Source organism: Cottoperca gobio, chromosome 8 (genome assembly GCF_900634415.1).
Source record: "Cottoperca gobio chromosome 8, fCotGob3.1, whole genome shotgun sequence".
In the NCBI taxonomy this organism is placed as follows: domain Eukaryota; kingdom Metazoa; phylum Chordata; class Actinopteri; order Perciformes; family Bovichtidae; genus Cottoperca; species Cottoperca gobio.
Window position 1 is genome coordinate 11,488,860 of NC_041362.1, and position 20,167 is coordinate 11,509,026.

Below are 20,167 nucleotides of genomic sequence, written 5' to 3' on the forward strand. Positions count from 1 at the left end.
TTCAAAGGAATAATTCCACATATGGTGAAATACTCTCATTCGCTCTTTTGCTGAGTTGGATGATATTGATACCACTCGTTGGATTCAGAAGCCGGGTAGCTTAGTTTAGCACAAAGACTGAAAGGCTGACTTGGATTATATAGAAAATAATTTGGATTCAGATTTAGACAGTAAAGATGTAGACGTTGAAGCACTGTCAACACGGGTTACACATCTGTTCAGCATTACATTACGTTCATACCTGATTAACTGCTTGTTTAAATAGTGGGCTCCTAAAACATTTTAAGCTTGTCCACATAACCTGAGTTTGTAGCACTGGACAGATTAGTTAAGCTTGTATATTCTTTGTTGTAGCGTGGACGGTTAAATGTAAGCATGTCAAACTTCCTTGGACTCAAGTACCAATGATCAGAGATGCGAGTCACATTTGAGTTTAATGTTTGGGGGCTACATGCACGCTGCACTCCCACCAGTTTAATCGGACGTTATCATCATTCACTTTATCAGAACTGGAAACTCTTAATCGCTTGTCCCTCCATTTCTCCCTGTACCCCACCTCCTCTCTTCCTGTCCTCCTAAACCTTACTTACTGTCAACATCCTGTCAAAACAAGGAGAAACAATGGCTACTGAGAATAGAAGCTGTGCTGACACATTGTGAATGTGTCAGTAGAGTTATGGGACAGGTGGTAGGAAAGATGCAGCCTGAGAAGGGGAGCAGCTGGACATGTCACACTATAATGTGATCACAATGTATCATTGTGCAATCTGATTGGTTATGTATTGCATATGTGATGACTCATTATATGATAATTGGGAGTGATATTGGCTTTTTTTTAAATGACATTGATTCCCCCAAATGTGTTTGCAACAGGACATCCATTTTGCTCTCATATTCAATATCGTGTTAAAATGGGAAACCAACCAAAATGAACGCAGGTTGCACAGGCTCGCAAAGGGGCCGGCGCTTGGGAGTACATTAAAACATAGTACTACAACAAGTGCTCCATGTAGCAAAGTAATAAGAAAATAAATTACTCTTCTAGGCACTTAAAATCGCTACCCATCGTGTCATTGTCCCATCCATTTATGTTGATAAATCCATGTTCTGTTTGTTTTGCAGTTGTTACACTGTCACCGGGGTGTAATTGATTTCCTGATTTCTCTTTCTCCGCATTGTAGTTGATTGAACGTGACACTGCTTCCTAGCTGACACATGCATTATACCCCTATCCGTTAATTCACACAGATGCAGACACAAATCATTATAGCACTCTTATTCTGTTGAGTTGTGGTGAACTAATATGTTTGCCACTAATACAAATATTTCCTTTAGCAACTCAAAGCAAGAGATTCAACCGATACAGTTCATGAGCCAAATTATTATCGTCTGATCCTTTGAAAGTTTTATTTCAAAGTGTAATTAGGAGACTTTCCCCTCCAATGGGATAAACCCAATCATCTCCCATACTGGCCCTCACAAATGCAATTACAGTAACATGTGAATGTCTGCATGTGTCATTACCCTGAAGCGACTCTATAGATACTGTGTCAATGCCATAGCATGTCAACGGGCTGCCTCACAGTTTAACTGCCCTGCTCTTGGTAAATCGTGAAGCCTGCAGCGATACAGCATATAGCGAGTTTAATGAATCGACCATGACACACACCCACACAAACGTCCATATCCTTCTACAGTTTGTGGATGTGGGATGCATGTGTTCACACATACACGGTGTACAAACCAGAATAACAGGTACAAGTGGCCCTGGTTGCTATAGGAACATCAGAATATCACAACTGATTAAAAATGTCTGTGTGTGTGTGTGTGTGTGTGTGTGTGTGTGTGTGTGTGTGTGTGTGTGTGTGTGTGCGTGTGTGTGTGTGTGTGTGTTTTTTGAGAGTCAGATTCTTTGGAAACAGAGGAAGAGAGATGGCTGAAGGGCATTCATCTCACATTAAGTTATTGTAATTCAAATATTCACGCATCTTTTTAATGTGTTTTGAAAGAGCTTGAAAATCTGGTGAACAGCCGTTGAAAATAGGGCAGTGACTACAAACGTTCAGTGTTTCAACATGACAATAGAACATCATTTAACACACCAGATGGTCTGAGTTTGTATGTATTAATGTGGGTTTTCAGGGATTTTATAAGTTGTGGTGAGTGTGTCTGTGTGCTGTGTGCCTTTTCTGTATTTTAACACCCCCATATCAACTAGACAGGTACACCATCAGAAAAAACCTTTTTCTTTCTTTTTGAGGCGCTAAAGTAATTAATATCTTTAAGAAACACACGACCACACAAGGACATCATTTCCATCAAGTGGACGTGGACCTATTTTTCCTTCCATGTGTAATCATGAACATTGTTGATTTAACTCATAAGGATGTGCTAAAAGAGTTGTTTAAGTTATTTAAATGACTTTACATGACACTTTGTTTTTTAAACCACCCATTCAAAACAAATATAAATCCTCGAGGTGATTATGCCATTCTTCACGTTGTATGTCCTTTTGTATTTCCACAAACTTTCTGTCACACTATTTTATTTCTTGTTTATTTGTTCTTGCCTGGTTTCTCTGACTCAACCTTCCTGGGCAGTTAGTTAGTGCCATGGCTGCAGGTGGCCAGCAGCATGGATCCTCTTCTACCTCCCTCTGGCGTCTGTTGCTTTTGTCAACCGGCCCCCAGTGATCTTAAGTTGTTCTCTGTCCTCCAAACTGCTTTCTTAATTGCAGTGAAGTGACTTTTCCAAGAGCTGCTTTCAGTTCTATTTTTCTTGTTTTCTTTGCTTATCGCGAAGTGATCTACGGCTGAATGTTCATGTCTCACTGTAAACAAACATAAGACACGGTGACCTTCTGTCCAAAATCCTCCTGTGCTTGTAAAGTGTAGTTTAGTGTGTGCTGCACATGCATTCACAAAAAATTGCTTAGTATTCACATGCACATGTACATACTCAGTTTATGTTAGCTATTGTAGGCACAGAGGTCACGGCCATGCTCTCATAGTAATCATCATTGACTGCCTGCCTGTAAATACCATGTGAGGGAGAACCTTTCTGCAGCTGTTGTGACGTAAGCTTAATTTACACATGTACGTATTTATATCCACATCTCCCATGTTTCTCTCGTTCACATTACAGTTGACTTTGTGCTGTTAAACGTCATGAATATGATTTCCATTATCATTTATCATTGATTTTTACAGCTAGATGCTACAGTATATGCGTAACTGGGTTTCTAATTGGTTAGTGAGTGGATGAAAGCAGATAATTAGATGTAGCTATGCATTGTTTTATTTAAAGTACCCTCCATAGATTGTCAACTAAAACCGCAACTGTAGAATTCTGATTAAGCCTTTTACAGCCATTTTACAAACTTAACTCACTTCCAATATGTTATTTCTTTAGCGTAACATAAAGGATTTTCTCTCTCAGGGCCCTTTTATTTGACAGAGAGATCACTTCCAACTGAGAGTCTCTGAGAAATACGCTAATTGAGATGCTGTTGATTCAAACTTTATTTATTTTTATTTAGTGAAGTCACAACACTGTGCCAAGGCTGTGACTGTGCGGTGCTAGACATTTAAATTCATCCACTTCTGATGTGGAAAAACATCGCACAATGGAGGTCTTGACACCGTCCTTGAAGTAGTTTTATGATCCATTGACTGTAAAATATTTTTCTAATCCTTTTAGTGAAAAAAGTATATTGTTACAAAGAACTGTTTCAAAGAAGGGAAAAAATCGTGAATCGTTGTAATTTGGTTTAATTATACAAACACACATACACATTACCTCGGGCAATGCACACACATTTTGAATCTAGCAGCTGCTGAGTGCAGATCCAAAGAATAAACGCTTGGTGTGTCTTAACGGTTCATCTCCTCTCTCCTCTCCCATCAGTGTGTTCGCTGTGAGCGGGACAGGGCGTGCAAACTCATGTAATATGAAATAATTTTCGACAAACACAGATACATGTGCTTCTTGTTTTTAGTTCACCTCTCTCTCTGAGCTGCACCCATACTGTGTAAGTCTTCTCCCCTGGGTGCCTCCAGTGCCAGCCTCCAGCTGTGAAGGGAAGCATTTCAGTGCCGATGAGCCTCAATGAGCACCCTTCTTCTGTCATCGATTGTCATTGATCAGGTTGCACATTCTGAGCCAGACCATAAGTCCTGTATGGTCCACAGCCACACTTTGAATGAAAGAGGGCTGCAGGACTAAACCTTAAATAATCCCAATTATTTCTCATGATTATTGAATTGTTGATTTTGTCTGCTGCACATCATTTTGGATCAAATGTGTTGTGTGTAAAAACTGCATATAATTCACTTCGATGTTAATAGACATATGGACAAGCCTCCACTAAACAGACAATTCACATCTTCTGATCAAAATTATAATAATTATGATAATAACACATTGTTATTGCAGTTATGTGATTTATTGTGCACCTGGAGCCCTGTTCAATTGACACTATTTTCATAATATTTGTATTACATTGAGTAAGATTAAGTGAAGTGTAATAAAGCAATATTTCATTTTGGATGATTTATTAACTTTTTTTTAAAAAAGCATTTATAATAATATAAATATATCAAGAAGGAAATATGATCTTGATGACATTTTCACCTGTTCTGAATGAGGAAACTGCTCTGATGTATTAACCTGCCAAACAAAAGAACTGTGAAACTATGAGGGTGTGAAGAGGGAGATGTCAATCATGAGGAAGAAACCAAACAACGCTTTGTGTTTTATATAACAATAACATCTTTTTATAGTTAGAGATCAGGGATACACACAACCGGTTTTAGTGAGTAATACTGAATATATAACTTCTCCTCCCGACTTCCCCTTATTGGACTTAACCTTGTGATTTCTTTTGTTTGTTTTTGTCACACATTCCGATTATTTTTTAGATATGTGGAAGGTTGCGTCTAACACAGCCAACCTTGACAAGTCTCATCTTTCTCAAAGACTAACCACAGAGAACACGAGAGCTTTGACAGCGCACTTACGCACTGAAAGACATGTGCTTCAAAATGATACTTATTTTCTCTGGAGCCTTTTGCTTCTGTGCACAGAGTAAGTATGGCTATTTCCTGTTACTTTTGTATCTGGAAAAAATAGGAACCTAAATGACAGATTTACATGTTTATTTGTGAATCTTTGTATGAATTTGTTGCTGAATTGAAGTATGGTTTGTTACATTTATCTAGGAATTCATAAACTATGTCAAATCTATGGGTGCTTTGACTCAAGTGATACGCAGCTTTGTCTCACACTGGGTAATGACGAAGTCTACTATGCAGACTTTACTAAAGGAGATCTCGTTTGGGATAGCAGAATCCTTCTTGCTTTCCATGTGGCTTACACATTTGCAGTATATTACAGATATTTATGCAAATGCCATTTGAAAGCATATTGACAACTGATCACAGTTTATCAACTGTTGACAAAGATACAGCAGCATTTTAAAAGTATTCTTTACAAAAGTATGCACAATTGAAGTTATCTAACCCTCAGTGGCACCAGAAATCATCATTTACCCCAGAGATGAAGTGATAAAAGAGGAAGAGTATACCCTCCTCTGCCACATCAACCATTTCTTCCTATCAACATAAAGTGGACCATGAATGATATAGAAGTAACAGTGGAAGATCCTTTCATCAAATGCATACCCAATCCTGATGGGACGTTTCATGTTTTGTCCACCCTGGACTTTATCCCAAAAGAAGGAGACATCTACAGCTGCACTGTGGAACATGAGTCACTGGAGAAACCTCAGACCAAGTTTTGAGGTAAGAACAAAGTAGCTTTTAATCATTAATTTCCAATTATTCATATTCCCTTAAGATGGAGAGTATTTTAGATGTGCAAGTCAAAAGGAGAGTTTGAATGTGGAAGTCACTTGTGAAAGACTAACCATGTTTTTCCCCCCACCTGTCTTTTCAAAACAGTTCCTGCTGGTAACTGCTTCACCACGAGATAATAATGTAAGTTTTAAGCCAAGTTTAAAAGCAAACCATATTGGTGTGTATGTGGTTTTGTGTTAGCATTATTATTGTTTTCCTTTTCACTCAGCCAAAGGGCGGTGCTGCTCTTCATCATTGTGTCATTGTATTTATTTCCCTATACCTGTAAACTCATAAATACTGTGTGGTAGTGAGGCTTTGTTTTGTGGATTTCTATCTATGTAAAAACATGCACATTCCTAATTTTCTTTTTTGTATGCTTTTCTCTCCTCTGGGTCTGGGTGAGTAACATCACTCTTCTTTTTTAATGAACCAGTGAAATGTCAAGGTTTTCTTATTATTATGGTAAGTTTTACATGAATGTGTTTCTCTCCTTTTTATTACAGTTTTTATCTGAGGATAATTTTTTAGAATAATAATAATTTTAGCAATATTCAGGATGTTGTACTTTCAAAGGTCCAGGCTTAGAAGACGTAGAGAATGTGAATCGTGTCAACAACAAAGTATTTATAGAGTTCAACAGCACAAGAGGAAACTGGACCTATGCAATGGAAATGGCAGAAATGTTTAACACACTCTGAGTATGCAATAAGAAGAGCATTTGAAATGAAGGTGCTGTGCATAGACTACATAAGCTTTGTCAAACAAATACGTAAGTATTTTACTTACTTCATTACTGTTACTTCGAATGGACCAAAAACACAACTGTAAGACCCTGTAGTTCTTCCACAAGATCATTATTTGCAATACACCATTAAATATATTAGCTAACATAAGTAAAGACAACTCTTAGATTTTATAATGTGGTAATCAGATTATACGTTCAGGTTCACACAGCTTAAACTAATGTTGTCTAAAACAACAGTCCTTCATGAAGGTTATAATGTTTGTTTTAGAGAGATGTTGATTCAGTTGTATGATCATATTGGAGGATATAATTTGTGGTGCTGTTGAGCTGTACGCTGTTATGCTGACTAGGTTTATTTAATCTATTATTTTGTCCACCCCATTTATATCAATGAGGAGATATGCAGAGGTACAGCATATAGCGAGTTTAATGTATCGACCATGACACACACCCACACAAACGTCCATATCCTTCTACAGTTTGTGGATGTGGGATGCATGTGTTCACACATACACAGTGTACAAACCAGAATAACAGGTACAAGTGTCCCTGGTTGCTATAGGAACATCAGAATATCACAACTAATTAAAATGTGTGTGTGTGTGTATAAAATGTTTACTTCTTTTTTTTCCAGGTAATCTCACCTCTGTTCCCACAATCAAGCTGAATTCAGTGAAGCACCCATCTGTGCTTGTGTAGTGCCTATAACCTTTACCCAAAACAAATCCGAGTGACGTGGTTACAGAACGGGCAGGAAGTGACCTCAGCTGTCAGTTTTTCTGAAGTGATGCCTGATGGGGAATGGTACTACCAGGTTCATCCCTACCTGGAGCACACCCCGACTTTAGGAGAAAACATTACCTGCATGGTTGAGTCTCTCTGAGCCAATGTTTCAGGTCTGGGGTGAGTGGACCAGTGTGACGCTAGTTGTACTTACTGTAGGCTAAGAAAATGTAAGATGTAAAAATAAAAGCATTTTTTCCTGCTCAATTTTGTAGACCCCTCTCTTCCTGCGTCAGAGCAAATTAAAATAGTTATGGGAACACTTGTACTTGGTTTTCTCCTAATGAGCTCTGGATTCATCTACTACAAGAAGAAGTCTGGAGCACACGTCACTCTCTGCCAAGGTGAACCAATAATAAGATACAACATTTGTTGCAGTGTTATTAGTTGTACCCTAAGTATATATTTGCAACAGCAATAAATACTTCTCGTTCTTATGCTCATTTTTAACAGGAAGAAGTTTGGTTCCTGGGGAAGACCTCCCTGCAGCTGGAGCAATGTAGCAGTCAGAACTTAAATTGTATAAAATACAGTATGTGTAAAAGCTGGTGGGGGTGGGTGGTGTAATTTCTGATTGCAGCCTGTAGCCTGTGTTGTAGATACTCTGGGAAAATAGCTTCTGATGACTTTTCCTGCCTGAGCAACTGCTATGAGCTCCGTGTCAGAGTAGTTTTGGTAGTTGATGTTAAATCTTACCGATGGCCATCCTATAGACAGACTACATGTTTTGAGTTGGTAAGTTGGTCCAGTTGTGGTTCCTGGTCAACAACAATTACCATAAAATGATGTGCCCATCAGGGACATCAATCTTCATTTGTCCTTTACATTGGGTTATGACGCCCTCATGAAGCCATTCACATGGCTGTAGATCTCATGAGCCTATTCCTGTGTCAAAAACTAAACACAATTGAATCACAAGTCAAGGAGTGACCATTGCGTTTAAAATACTTTCAGTAAACCATTATATTGTTGGTTAAAGAAAAGACAACTTGTGACTCAGCAATGCACTTTCTTGACTGAAACAGACATTTATGAAGCCGTTTGGTACATTATTGATTATCTGATTCAGCTGATTAGTCCAGTACGTTTGATCCTCTGATTACAGCACTGCCTTCTTACTTTGTTGTGAATTATACAACTCTGAAAAATCTAAAAACTTGTGAAGAGTTGTCCTATTGCTGTCAATTCAAACTGTATCCCCCTCTGCTTAAAAAATCTGAGTACTAAACAAACTCATTGCACTCCATTACCTAAGTTTACACTTACAAAACAATGAGGACAAACAATCAATGTAATCCTTGGGTGTTGGCGTATTAGTACAATACCTTCTTTGTCTTAGCAGAGTGAAATGCAATAATATTGTGAGTATGTTTGGTAATATAGTTTTACTGTGTTTATTCAAAACATTGGAAAGTTCCTATTTATCAGGATTACACTTTAAAATCTGCCAAAGTCATCCATCAAAAAATGGCGGGAGTATCCGCTGCTCTTTCTGCCTTGAACCGAGGCTCCCAAACAGCTCTTTTTGACTGAGATGCCAAAACTTAAAGATCTAGATATAAATATAACTTCCGATTCTGATTATTCCACACCTCACAGTTTCTTTCATGCTACACTTCCTTCATATTCTGTTTCCCAAGAACAGAAAAACCTTACATTTGTAAATATATAAGCTCCACAACCATCTTCTGTTTCTCCCACAGCACCGCCCTACTCCAAAAACACATTGCTGCATCTGCATTACCCTTTCCCATCAACACTGGGCATGCACAACGTTCCCAAGTTACAGTATGCTCCACCGAGGCAGAGAAAATATGAGGGAGTAGAAAGTAGATGGAGAAGCTGATATTATATGCAAGACCAACCAAGATGACACTTATGGTCAATCCTTTTGTTCTCTCGTTCTTTCTCCCCTGCTCTACTTTTCGTGCTCACTTTTGTCTCTCTCTGTCTCACCAGGGCTGTATGAAATACACTGTGCTCTCTCTCTGTGCATAATATATTAGATGGTTTTCCACAAGCAACCGTACAATTCAAGTTGTACCAAAACAAAATACTTATGTAACTGTGAGGTAGAGTTGTTTATCAACCAACTGATTGAGGTCTGGGGAAAAATAATGGCCTGTTCTTGCTCAAGACTCAAGAAAGATTGACAAAAAATATTGTATGCTAGTAAAGTAAATGATGCAGTCAGCTACACATCAGTGCAGCTTCAAAATGAGTTGAAACAACATGTATAGTGTGTGTGTGTGTGTGTGTGTGTGTGTGTGTGTGTGTGTGTGTGTGTGTGTGTGTGTGTGTGTGTGTGTGTGTGTGTGTGTGTGAGAGAGACACAAATGAAGTCAATCAACAATCCCTTTGAATTCATCTTTGCTGGGAGTGAGATTAAACAAAGCCTGGATGGCAAAGTAAAGGACATTTACATTTGTTCTCAATTTAATTGCTCTATTCAACATGTGCGTTGACTCACATCATGTTCATCATGTCACAACTGTTCCAGAATGTGTGTACCTTTTATGATTTGTATGAGGAATAATATTGAATCCAGCATCACCATTTGACAGTGAATCAAAAATATTGCACCAAATAAATCAAGAAGGTGTGAACTAAGACATTTATTAGTTTCTAAAATCTGAGAAAGTACTATATCTACTATATCTCTGAACTAGCTCTTTAACCAAATATCACACAGTTATGCTATTCTATGTGATTTTCTTTTGATAACCAATGTAATATTTGTTCCCTTCCATTCACCAAGCCTCCCCTGAAACTATTAGGAGCCCTCCAGGGAGGTCCGCCTCCCACTTTGAAAACCAAAATAATCAGGATTCATCGACTGAGGACCATGAAGGGCTGTACTAAATGTTGTGCCAGTCCATGCCTGAAGATGAAAATGTTCAACCCTAATGGTGGCTCTAGATATAAAGACAGAGGTTCACCAAAGTCACGAGGATTCATTCTTTGGTCACCCTGAATTTGTACAAAATGTCTTTAGCAATCCATAAATTGCTGAGATGACATGGCTGAAAATCTAAAAGCCATAATAAAAATGTGTTTACACATTCTTCTAGTGGACGACAACCAACACATATAAATACTTAAACATGCACAACACTTACAGTAGGGAGGAATAATGAGAGAAGGTGAGAAAGCACATCATTAGAAAAACAAGATATCGCATATAAATTCATCGTATAAATGTGTATTGCATATACATGTTCACATAAACACACATTATGATACACAAATATTTCCTTGTTATGCATGCATAAGTATGCATGAGTAGGAGGGGGAAAAAACACTAGGATGAGAGAAATAGTTAGTAATTCAAAGCAAAAATAATGTCTGCAGAACAGCTTGAAGGAGAAAGTGACAGGCATCATGTGAATGAGAAGAGAAACAGGGTTGTGGGGAGGGAAAGAGAAACAGATGTCCTCAATCAAGTCCTTTTATGTAATAGCTCAACACTGTCAGTTTCCTGAACATCTTTCTTCAGCAGCACTGCCCTCTTTTTGCTGTCATTCCAGCTCATCATCTTTACCTCTCTTTGACACTCCACCTCAATCATATCCTCTCCCCACCCCCATGTTGGTACATGCATGCATATAAACACATAGCTTGAGTAGGCCATTCAGTGGGCTGCCAGGCAGGGAGTAAAAAATGATGCATAGTGGAGTGATCTGTAGAGAGTGATCTTGATGTTATATAACGTTTGGTTCAGTGACCTCAGACACTGCAGAGATGCAGGATGAGAAGACGAGTGGGGAGGAAGAGAGGGAGAAAGGGGTAGAGAGGAACGCGCGAAAGGAGAGTGCTCCCTCCCACCTGCAACGATCAGTATTCATAAATCACTCCTCTCCACATGTCTTTGAAGTAGTTTATGTTATGCAGCCTTTTGCTCCTGTCACTTGTCTTTAAGAGCACCTTTCTATACGCATCAGGACTGGTGTCGATTTCTTTTTCAATCCATTCATAATGGAAGTTGGACATTTTATTTGTTAACCACTACTAAAGTGCAAGGGATTTTCACCCAGTGTTGCTCATTTGAGAAAAAACGAATTAAACTCCTTTCTCCTTCATTGTAGTGAAGTGTAGGCAGAAATTGTATCTCAAAATCTGGTAACAGTAAACCAGTATCTGTACAAATGTAACATTGTTGCTGTGTGCATCAAAAAGGTAATCCTTGTACTTGTACTATAATATATGATATGTCGGGGAATACATGTCTCTTAAAGAAGCACAAACAATTAGTAAACTGCTAGTATATGTTGTGTTACATCCATATTTTACATTGACATGGAAACATGAGTACCTCTGCATAGTTTGTGTAAGAGCAATAGCATTTTTTTCAAGTGTCAATATTACAAAACAAGTTTGGCATTATGAATTCCTGCAGTTGTAGAAAATACAAGCGAACACAATTCAAAACGCAAAAGGCGTACTCTGGTCGAATCTGAACCTCCTATTCCAACGGAAGAAAAGGCACTGACACTCGCTAATCTTGCTCTCACACCTGTCACACTCCATTGCTCTCAGATCCTGCGCTGACTGACTGAGTTCTTGAGTAAGGCCATGAAATTAAAAAAGGCAATGTGTGGCACCGCATACAGCGGTGTTGAGCTGCCACGACACATGGCTTCCCTGAGCCAGCTGCCATCCATGGCATCCTCCTGCACTGCCCATATGAGCGACACTGCTGTGGCATGTGAATGTTTCAAACCGATACAGGGAGCTAACACTCACCTTCACATTCTGCTGAATCAGCGTGAATGGAGCATAAATGCAGTGACTCATAAGCACTCGCTCTCAACAGCATGCCCACGTTTCTGCTGAAACAGCAGTGTGTGATGTGTGTTGTACTTTTTATTTTTTTAGAGTTTGAGACTGAAGGATTTTTTGCAAAGTAAGGTTACCTTACTTGAGTTAAGGTTAGAAATATGTCGGGAGAAAGTACTCAGCTTAGACGTGTCGTCGTGAGGGTGAGAGACGGGTTAGGAAATTGATTTCTGTGTCCTTGTGAGTCCAAGTCGATGTGCATTTGTGTGAGTTCCTCTCTCGGACTGGCTGATTGTCTTGATTAAGTTGAGCTGGTGATATTAGCACTGTGTTTATTATTTATTAGATTCTATATAGTGGACTCGAAGTATTACAGAATGCATCGTGAAAAGTAGTGAATAACAGATGGTCACTAAACAAGCACTATATATTGATTGTATTGCTTTGATATATATATATTTATCTTACTTCAATTTCCAGAGAGCTTTCTGCATAATTGTGCAAACGTTGAATAATGTTTTTGCTCTTGACATGCTGTCTGCAGCTATGCACAGATTTATTCTCTTAAGATCTGACAAAGTCTCGTTGTCACTCCTTTTCTTTCGACAGGCTCTTCTCTCTCTTTCACTTTAACTTCCCTTAAATTTAACCAAATTAGACTTTCTTAAATCTTTCTGTAGATTCATCCTGTTTGCAAGTTTCTTCATCGCTGAGGTCTTGTGTGGGACTCCCACACTCCTGACACAGCTCTGCCTTGGAGCACAATGTCATGGGTGCATGAGCTCGTGTACCTCTGTGCCAGCCAGCAGGTGGTATTTCTAACGTCTTTCTATGATCTGTACGTATGATACTTAGCAGTTCTCTGTTCACAATGATGCTGGTTGGTTTCATCAAGTCTGTGAGATGAAGAAGTAAATGGAGGTTGCTCTCTCACACTGCCTGAAGGCACAATGCAGTGTTGCAGTAGGGTTTTTTTTTTTTATTTACCACATGACCTGGATCATGTTTTGTGTATTTCATCTGCTGGGGGATTTTTGAGTCAGTTTGTTCCATCTGAAATGATAGACGTGTGCTGTACACATTCAGGTCCAGTATACATTTAGATTATAGTTAGATTACAACCCACAATGTAATTCTTCACAATTTGTAGAGTAAAGCTTTTGTGTGCTGTGTACCAGTCCAGTATACAGATATACATGAAGGTACAAGATGTGAGTGGAAATAACTTTATTGTTTCAAGCTTAAATGGTGAATGTTTTTCAAATATTAATTATTTAATTAATTATGCTGCAGATTTATTCCATGTTTTGAATGTATTTGTAGTCCAAGTGTTAGAACATGTTTGTTAGCATATGGTTTGATACATTAGGATCAACATTTGCCAACTTAAACAAATATGGCTGTTAGCAATTTGCAAATGTTCATTTGGACACTGTTTGAGTGCATCTGCTGTGAGAAGCAGGGTGTTTATATCTCCGTGCGCCCTCTGATGTCAGAATAATTCATCCACCATATGGGCAGATGAGATAAAACAATATGGATGGATTTCACTAAGATATATCTTTGTGACAAGTCTGAAAGTCTGTGATATAAGGAAGTAAATGGAGGTTGTTTTTCTGTGTGAAATCCACTGCTATGGTACATAACACTTAACAAATGACCTGGGCCAATAACTGTGACAGTAAGTGAGACTTTATTGATCCCCCTTGTGATTGTACTGCGTTTGATTAAGGATGATCTGCCGATGCAGATAGACCATGTATTTCTCTCCCTCTCACTCATTCACACACACAACACTAAAACGCAGAAGCTATTTATGTCGATAGGAGCAAAGTCAATCATACAAGAATACAGAGCGTTCAAAGTAGTAATTACTCTGTCTGCGGTTGAATTTTAATTACATGTTAGCATTGGGCCCATTATTGTCTTATGTGCAAATGTGTGTATGTGTGTGCGCGCTCTGTCAGGATTCTTATCTTACACTCACACTAACACACTCCTTGGCTTTAGCACAATGACCACAGCTCCCCCACCACCTGCTGTTGTGTGAGAACAGAGAAGCAGAAAGACAGAAAGAGGCACAGTTTGATCCCAGTATTAGCTCAATGCTTTCATCTTGAAATGGTATTTTACTTTTCATATATGCATTTTAAGCCTTGTTGGTTCAGTGGCATGTTTTAGTTACAACTGGCATGTTTCTTGAATGCACTGTAGGTTTTTGCTTTTGTGTGGAAGACTACATTTAAATTCAACCAAGACATTGCTGCCATTACTGTGGACTGCAGCCAGAGGAGTTTCACAAAGGGATTGAAAGAAAGGATATAGAGGGACCAAAAGCAAGATGTATTTTTGGTTTCATTATTTTCTTTGGGTCAGTTCATTCTGACAGTGTCGCTCTGAAGAATGGTCTTTTAGCTCTCAAACTCCCGTATTAACTGGCACTACGAGGAGCTCCACGTACGATGATACTGAGCACAATGGAGGACTGAGTGCTGAAAGTGACTGAACTGTATGTGGCTTTAACAGACTTCACATAATGAGGTAACTGCAAAGTTTGGAGGCAGAAAGTGAGGAGTGCAGTTCACAAAAGGGACAGGTTCAGATTAGGCAGACACATAGAGGTCGTGAGAGGATAGAGAAGAATCAAGAAAGAAGGAAATAGAGGAAATGGTGGAAGAGAAATAACTACATCCGAACCTACGATAGAGCATCTTTTCAGCTTGCTTTCAGCCCTTGATCCTGCCCAACAGCTCTACTGTCGTTAGAGAGAAATGGAAAGAAGTAATAAAAGATTATTCATGGCCACTCTAACCTCAGCAAGGGCCACTGCTCCCTCCTCGTCATTAGAGCAAGATTTCCAAAGACAACAATGAAAACATCTTCTCATTCATCATCAGCAGCAGCCATCAGGTACACAGCAGACGGGGGCTGAATATAATGGCAGGTAGTAGGAACATAATAACAGCTGCCATGTTTACACAATCGGTCTGAGCCCTGAATGAGCCAAGGTAAACATGAAAGATGTTGCCTAATGTTAATACGCGGTTGCTAGCCATCAGTGTGATCAGAGTGGCACTCAGTGGTCCCACTCGATAGGCTATTCTGCCTTGATGCTTTTCATCTAGCAGGGAGATTTATGTATGCCGTTCATCGCCTTTCATCTCTGTTTTTCCCAAACAGGAATCTCTGGAAATGTAATTATTGATCTGTATGGCAACCTCATTCTTCTTCTTCTTTTAGCTGTCTGGATGTCATGAACTGCATCACTCTCCATCATAACGACAACAACAGTAAATATTAAATACGATGCATATGAATTAATCTAATGTAAATTTATTACACCAATTACTTTGCCTTTGAAATAACTCCCTTTTTGCAAACACAGTGAAAAAGTTGGTTCTTAGTTGTTTTGGATCAGTCGCTGATTTCTATGAAACTGCTTTAGACTGCTGCTGTATGTCCTTAGCATATCCCTGGTGGTTAGTTTCACCATGTGACTGCTATTCCTGTCTGTCGATGCTGTTTACACAATGATTTTTCTAGGTCAATGAACGTTGTAGTTTTGGAGGGATTACTTCAATCCAACATGACCCCCCTGCAGGAATATAGTAGATTTTATAATTGTTTAAACCTGCATTCATTTATTTCTTGGTAGCAGAACAAGCTGTAAACGCAACGTTGGCATATTATCACCCTATAAAGTTTATATGGAGAACATGTTCGCACGGTGGCTTATTAACACATCCAAGACATGGCGCAACAGTAGTATTCATTTAGGGTCCTTTTTGTGTTCACTCTCGTTTTATTTTGTTTTGGTCTCCAACTCCTGAAGGAAAGATCTGGCTCTTTAGCTGCTTAATGCTCTGCAATGTCTGTCTGCTGTTTGGTGCTGAGCAAGCTGCCTGCTTCTTCAGAAATCACTACAGTGAAACTGAACCAAAACAGTGATGGTTATCATAGGTAATCATTTGATGCATTAGTAATAGTAATATTGATTAGAGCGGCTTTAATTTGTGGAGATGAAGCACCTTTCATATGCTCAAATCATTCGTTTTGACTGATGCCACTGCGCCTTGTATGTCTGTCGTGTGTGACCACACAGGATTCTTCTCAATTATGCCCGGCCTGTGACTTGCAGTGGAAAAATGATGCTAGACTCCAACAGCTGTTCAGTCAGAAACACACGGCCATTAACATTCCAGCTGGGAATACTCTGTCTCAGCCTTTTGGTTTTTCTCTCTTGGTCGGCAGATGGAAAAATGTGTCATTGTGATATAAGAAGTTACACCATGAGCTTTACTGTTTACTGTTACATGTTGGCTCTGCTTTTTTTCCACAACACTATCAAATTTCCCTTCTCTCCATTCCTTGCTTTTTGTGGTTGGATTTACACTCACAAGTCAACATCCCAGGCAGACCTTGTTCTTTTTCCCCCCATTAGCTTAACACAGCTATCCTTGGTTTGTGTGTGTGACGGTTGAGACTTTTATGACCCCTTGGCATTCCAGCAGAGTGGAACAAGTCACCATCATGGCCGTATCCATTTACCCTAGCCCGGAAATAGGCCTACAAGCAGTCGGAAATCTCCGTCCAGGAGCACTCGCACTCCAATGCTGGATGTTTCCTAAATGTATGGAAAATAGTTGCAGTGTGATGATCCAGCCTGTCAAGGCGACCAAAAGTGACAATGTCATTGGGCCAAGTGGGTCATTCGGTGATGAGTTAAAGATGTGGGTGTTGACTGGTGTGCCACAAGGGGCCGTGGTATAGGGTCACTTCCCTGGCTGCTGCTGCTGTGACTATTGTTGTGCTGCTTGGACCTGATCTGATATGAGGCCTTTGTCACTATGCTGCGGACAGCTCATAATACCCCAGCTTTCTTTCGCTATGGCAACTGTCCCCAGGTGTCAGCACCATGCTGTGGTAGCAGTAATCCTGGTATTTTCCCTTCTGCGTTTATTTTTATGGTTGCTATAAAAATATACCGTTGAGTCTGTTGTTGGACTTCAAGCAAGCATTTTGTTTCCATTCAGTAGCCTTATCAGAATTGTAATAATAATAATAATAATAATAATAATAATAATAATAATAATAATAATAATAATAATAATAATAATAAGCTTTATTTGTATAGCACCTTTCATACAAGAATTGCAGCTAAAAAGTGCTTCACAGTGTGGATGTAAATGAGTCTGAAGTACCATTATAAAAATAGAAGAATTAAGATAGTGTGAAATAGCAGATGAAATAGCAGAAATGAAATAGTATAAAATAACATTGGCACACCATTCTTGTAAATGTTTTAAACTATCAGGGCCATATTTTGAAAGTATGAGATCAACAATGGGCCCTTGTGGCCCTTCAACTGGTTTACTCCCTTTGCTACCCATTATTTACGTTTACAGTGTCAACGTCTTTATTGACCTTTTAACGTATAAAACACAGACGTCTCCGTGAGTCCAGATTCTTTTGGCAAAATCTTGGTTAAAGCCCGCTTCATAAACAAACCCCTGTTTGTTAAGTTTTATGAAACCTATCAGTTAAAGCCAGTTTTTCTCCAATACATTCTTTAATCTTTCACTTTTCCACAAATTGTGTAAAGAACATGCAAACACATTTATCAGAGAAACTTCCTCTTTTTCGAGCTGGCTTGGCATTTGTAGTCACCGGTCTCTCCAGTGTGCCTCGGATTGGAGAGCCGGAACAGGTGCACACCAATCCTAGCTTGTCTTCATCAATGTGGGAGGAGGAGGTGTCGCATCTGCATACCTAAATAGGGACACAAGGTGCATGCATCCACAAAGTAATCCCCCGCAGATAAATAAGGCCGTGGCCGTAACAGTAACTATACAGGCTGTTCTCATTCACTGTATGTACTCATAATTACGAAAAAGTAATGCCCTCCTGTTTGTACAACCCATGTAATCGGGGGCCAGGAGGAAGAGCTGCATCTAAGGAAGTTGGGGGCTATAGTATAAAGAGCGACCAAAAAATGTTTACTTACTTTTGTTACGTACTTAATTAATGACAGATGCGTAAAGTTATGTAACAAATGTACGTCTTTCAACCCAAACCACAATATTTTCTTAACCCTAACCAAGTAGTTTTGTTGCCTAAACTGGTTCTGCATTGCAGGGGCTTGCGCAGGCACACCAATGGCTTTTGTTTCTGAACATTCGTAGAAGAAAAATTACAAATTAACTTTTTGTAGGATGTCATACAAACCGTTGTTTGAGGATACGTTGACCTATAAGGACAGTTTGTTGCTATAACAATGTTAATATGTCAGGGTGACCTCCTCCTCCTACCTTCATTATCTAACTAGATTCAATAAAACAATCAATCTAATATCAAGCTTCTCTGTTTGTTTGTCTCCTGTCTGTCTTTCAGTACCGGATTGGCCAGCTGTATATGATCAGTAAACACAGTCATGAACAGAGTGAACGTGGGGAGGGGGTGGAGGTGGTCCAGAACGAGCCTTATGAGGACCCCGAGCACGGATCAGGCCAGTTCACAGAGAAACGAATCTACCTCAACAAGTGAGTGTCTTCCTCTTGCCGTGTAAAATGTGTTCAACTTAATTGAATAAATGATTTACGATGTGTATAAATATGTGTTTTATATTATACTTCATTGCTGTTGTGTTTCAGGATTAAGCAAGGGGACAATGTAGCTCGGTGTCCCTTTTCATCTCTCTCCAAGCCTTTCTTCCTGTGATTTGTTGAACTTGATAGGCGTGATATTGAATTTAATTGTTGATGTTGATTATAATTGATTTAACTGCAGTGTGCAGTCTGAAGCATGGTCTCCTCATTCTCATTTGTGAATTTGCTCTGAATTTGACCCCTCATCACACTCCTTCATCATGTGTGTGTGTGTGTGTGTGTGTGTGTGTGTGTCTGTGTGTCTGTCTGTCTGTGTCTGTCTGTCTGTGTGTGTGTGTGTGTGTGTGTGTGTGTGTGTGTGTGTGTGTGTGTGTGTGTGTGTGTGTGCGCGTATGTGTGCATGCGTGCGTGCGTGCGTGCGTTCGTGTGCACACATGGATACTTATTATGCAGAATGACGTCATTGGACTGACAATCCTTTGTCATACATGACATTACACATTAATATGTGTAACAAATGAACACATTAGGTTAAGCCGGTCTCACACTACAGGAGTTTTACAACAAAAGCCAATGAGAGAGACGAGCTGGAGCAGCTGACGGTGTTGAAAAGCAACGGAAAACATTCTAGACCTTGAAGCTAATGTTAGCAAACTACTGTTGACAGATATTAAAACTGACGGGCTTCCGTAACAAACAGAATGGAAGCGTTGGATAAAATATAAAGCTCTGAAGTAAATGGATTTTAAAGAGTAGCCTGCAAGTCTATGTCAGGGATATATTTTGAATATTCTATACATCTTTATTAGGTACACCTCTACAATCTACTGTGATCTTATTAAGGCAACCTTGCCATAATGTTTATCTTCAAAAACCTCATAATGCTTTGTTGATATTGTCCAAAATGTTTATTACTGAGATCATAGTTAGTGGTGTGTTACCAGGACTATCACACTGTCAGAGAAAAAACTGACAACAAACAGCACTGTCGAGACTATACTTACACGAAAAACAGCTAGAGAGACAAAACAGGAAATATTAGTAATGTCCAAGTTGAAGTTATCATATGCACACCTATTACATAGAAGCCTTAGTCGATGGCTATATGGATATCCATTTTAGGTGCTAACTACGTATTGTGTGTTACGGCTATAGGGCAATGACATAACCCACCCTTATGATAAAGGGCCCTTTGGCTCCATTCGTCTTTATCTCTTCAAAGCTCAAATTGAAGAACGATATACGATGATGGTATTACTGATAAGATCCACTGAAAGTCCACATTAATCAGAATTTAATACTATCGCAGGCAACTGGGCCAGCTATTCCCAAAAAGTAAGACAATGAGACAGAGATGAAAAGAGAGCCTCATGGAGAATAGCACAGTGAGAGGCAGAGGG

At 39.3% G+C, this 20,167-nt stretch overlaps 1 protein-coding gene across 1 annotated transcript in view; it reads left to right on the forward strand.

Annotated features, from left to right (window-relative positions):
• Positions 1-20,167, forward strand: part of pitpnc1a (phosphatidylinositol transfer protein cytoplasmic 1a) — a 44,191-nt gene that overhangs the window by 9,678 nt on the left and 14,346 nt on the right. The window contains exon 2 of the mRNA XM_029437712.1: positions 18,553-18,701. Coding sequence (XP_029293572.1) covers positions 18,553-18,701 — 149 coding nt within the window. The remainder of the gene's footprint in view (positions 1-18,552; positions 18,702-20,167) is intronic.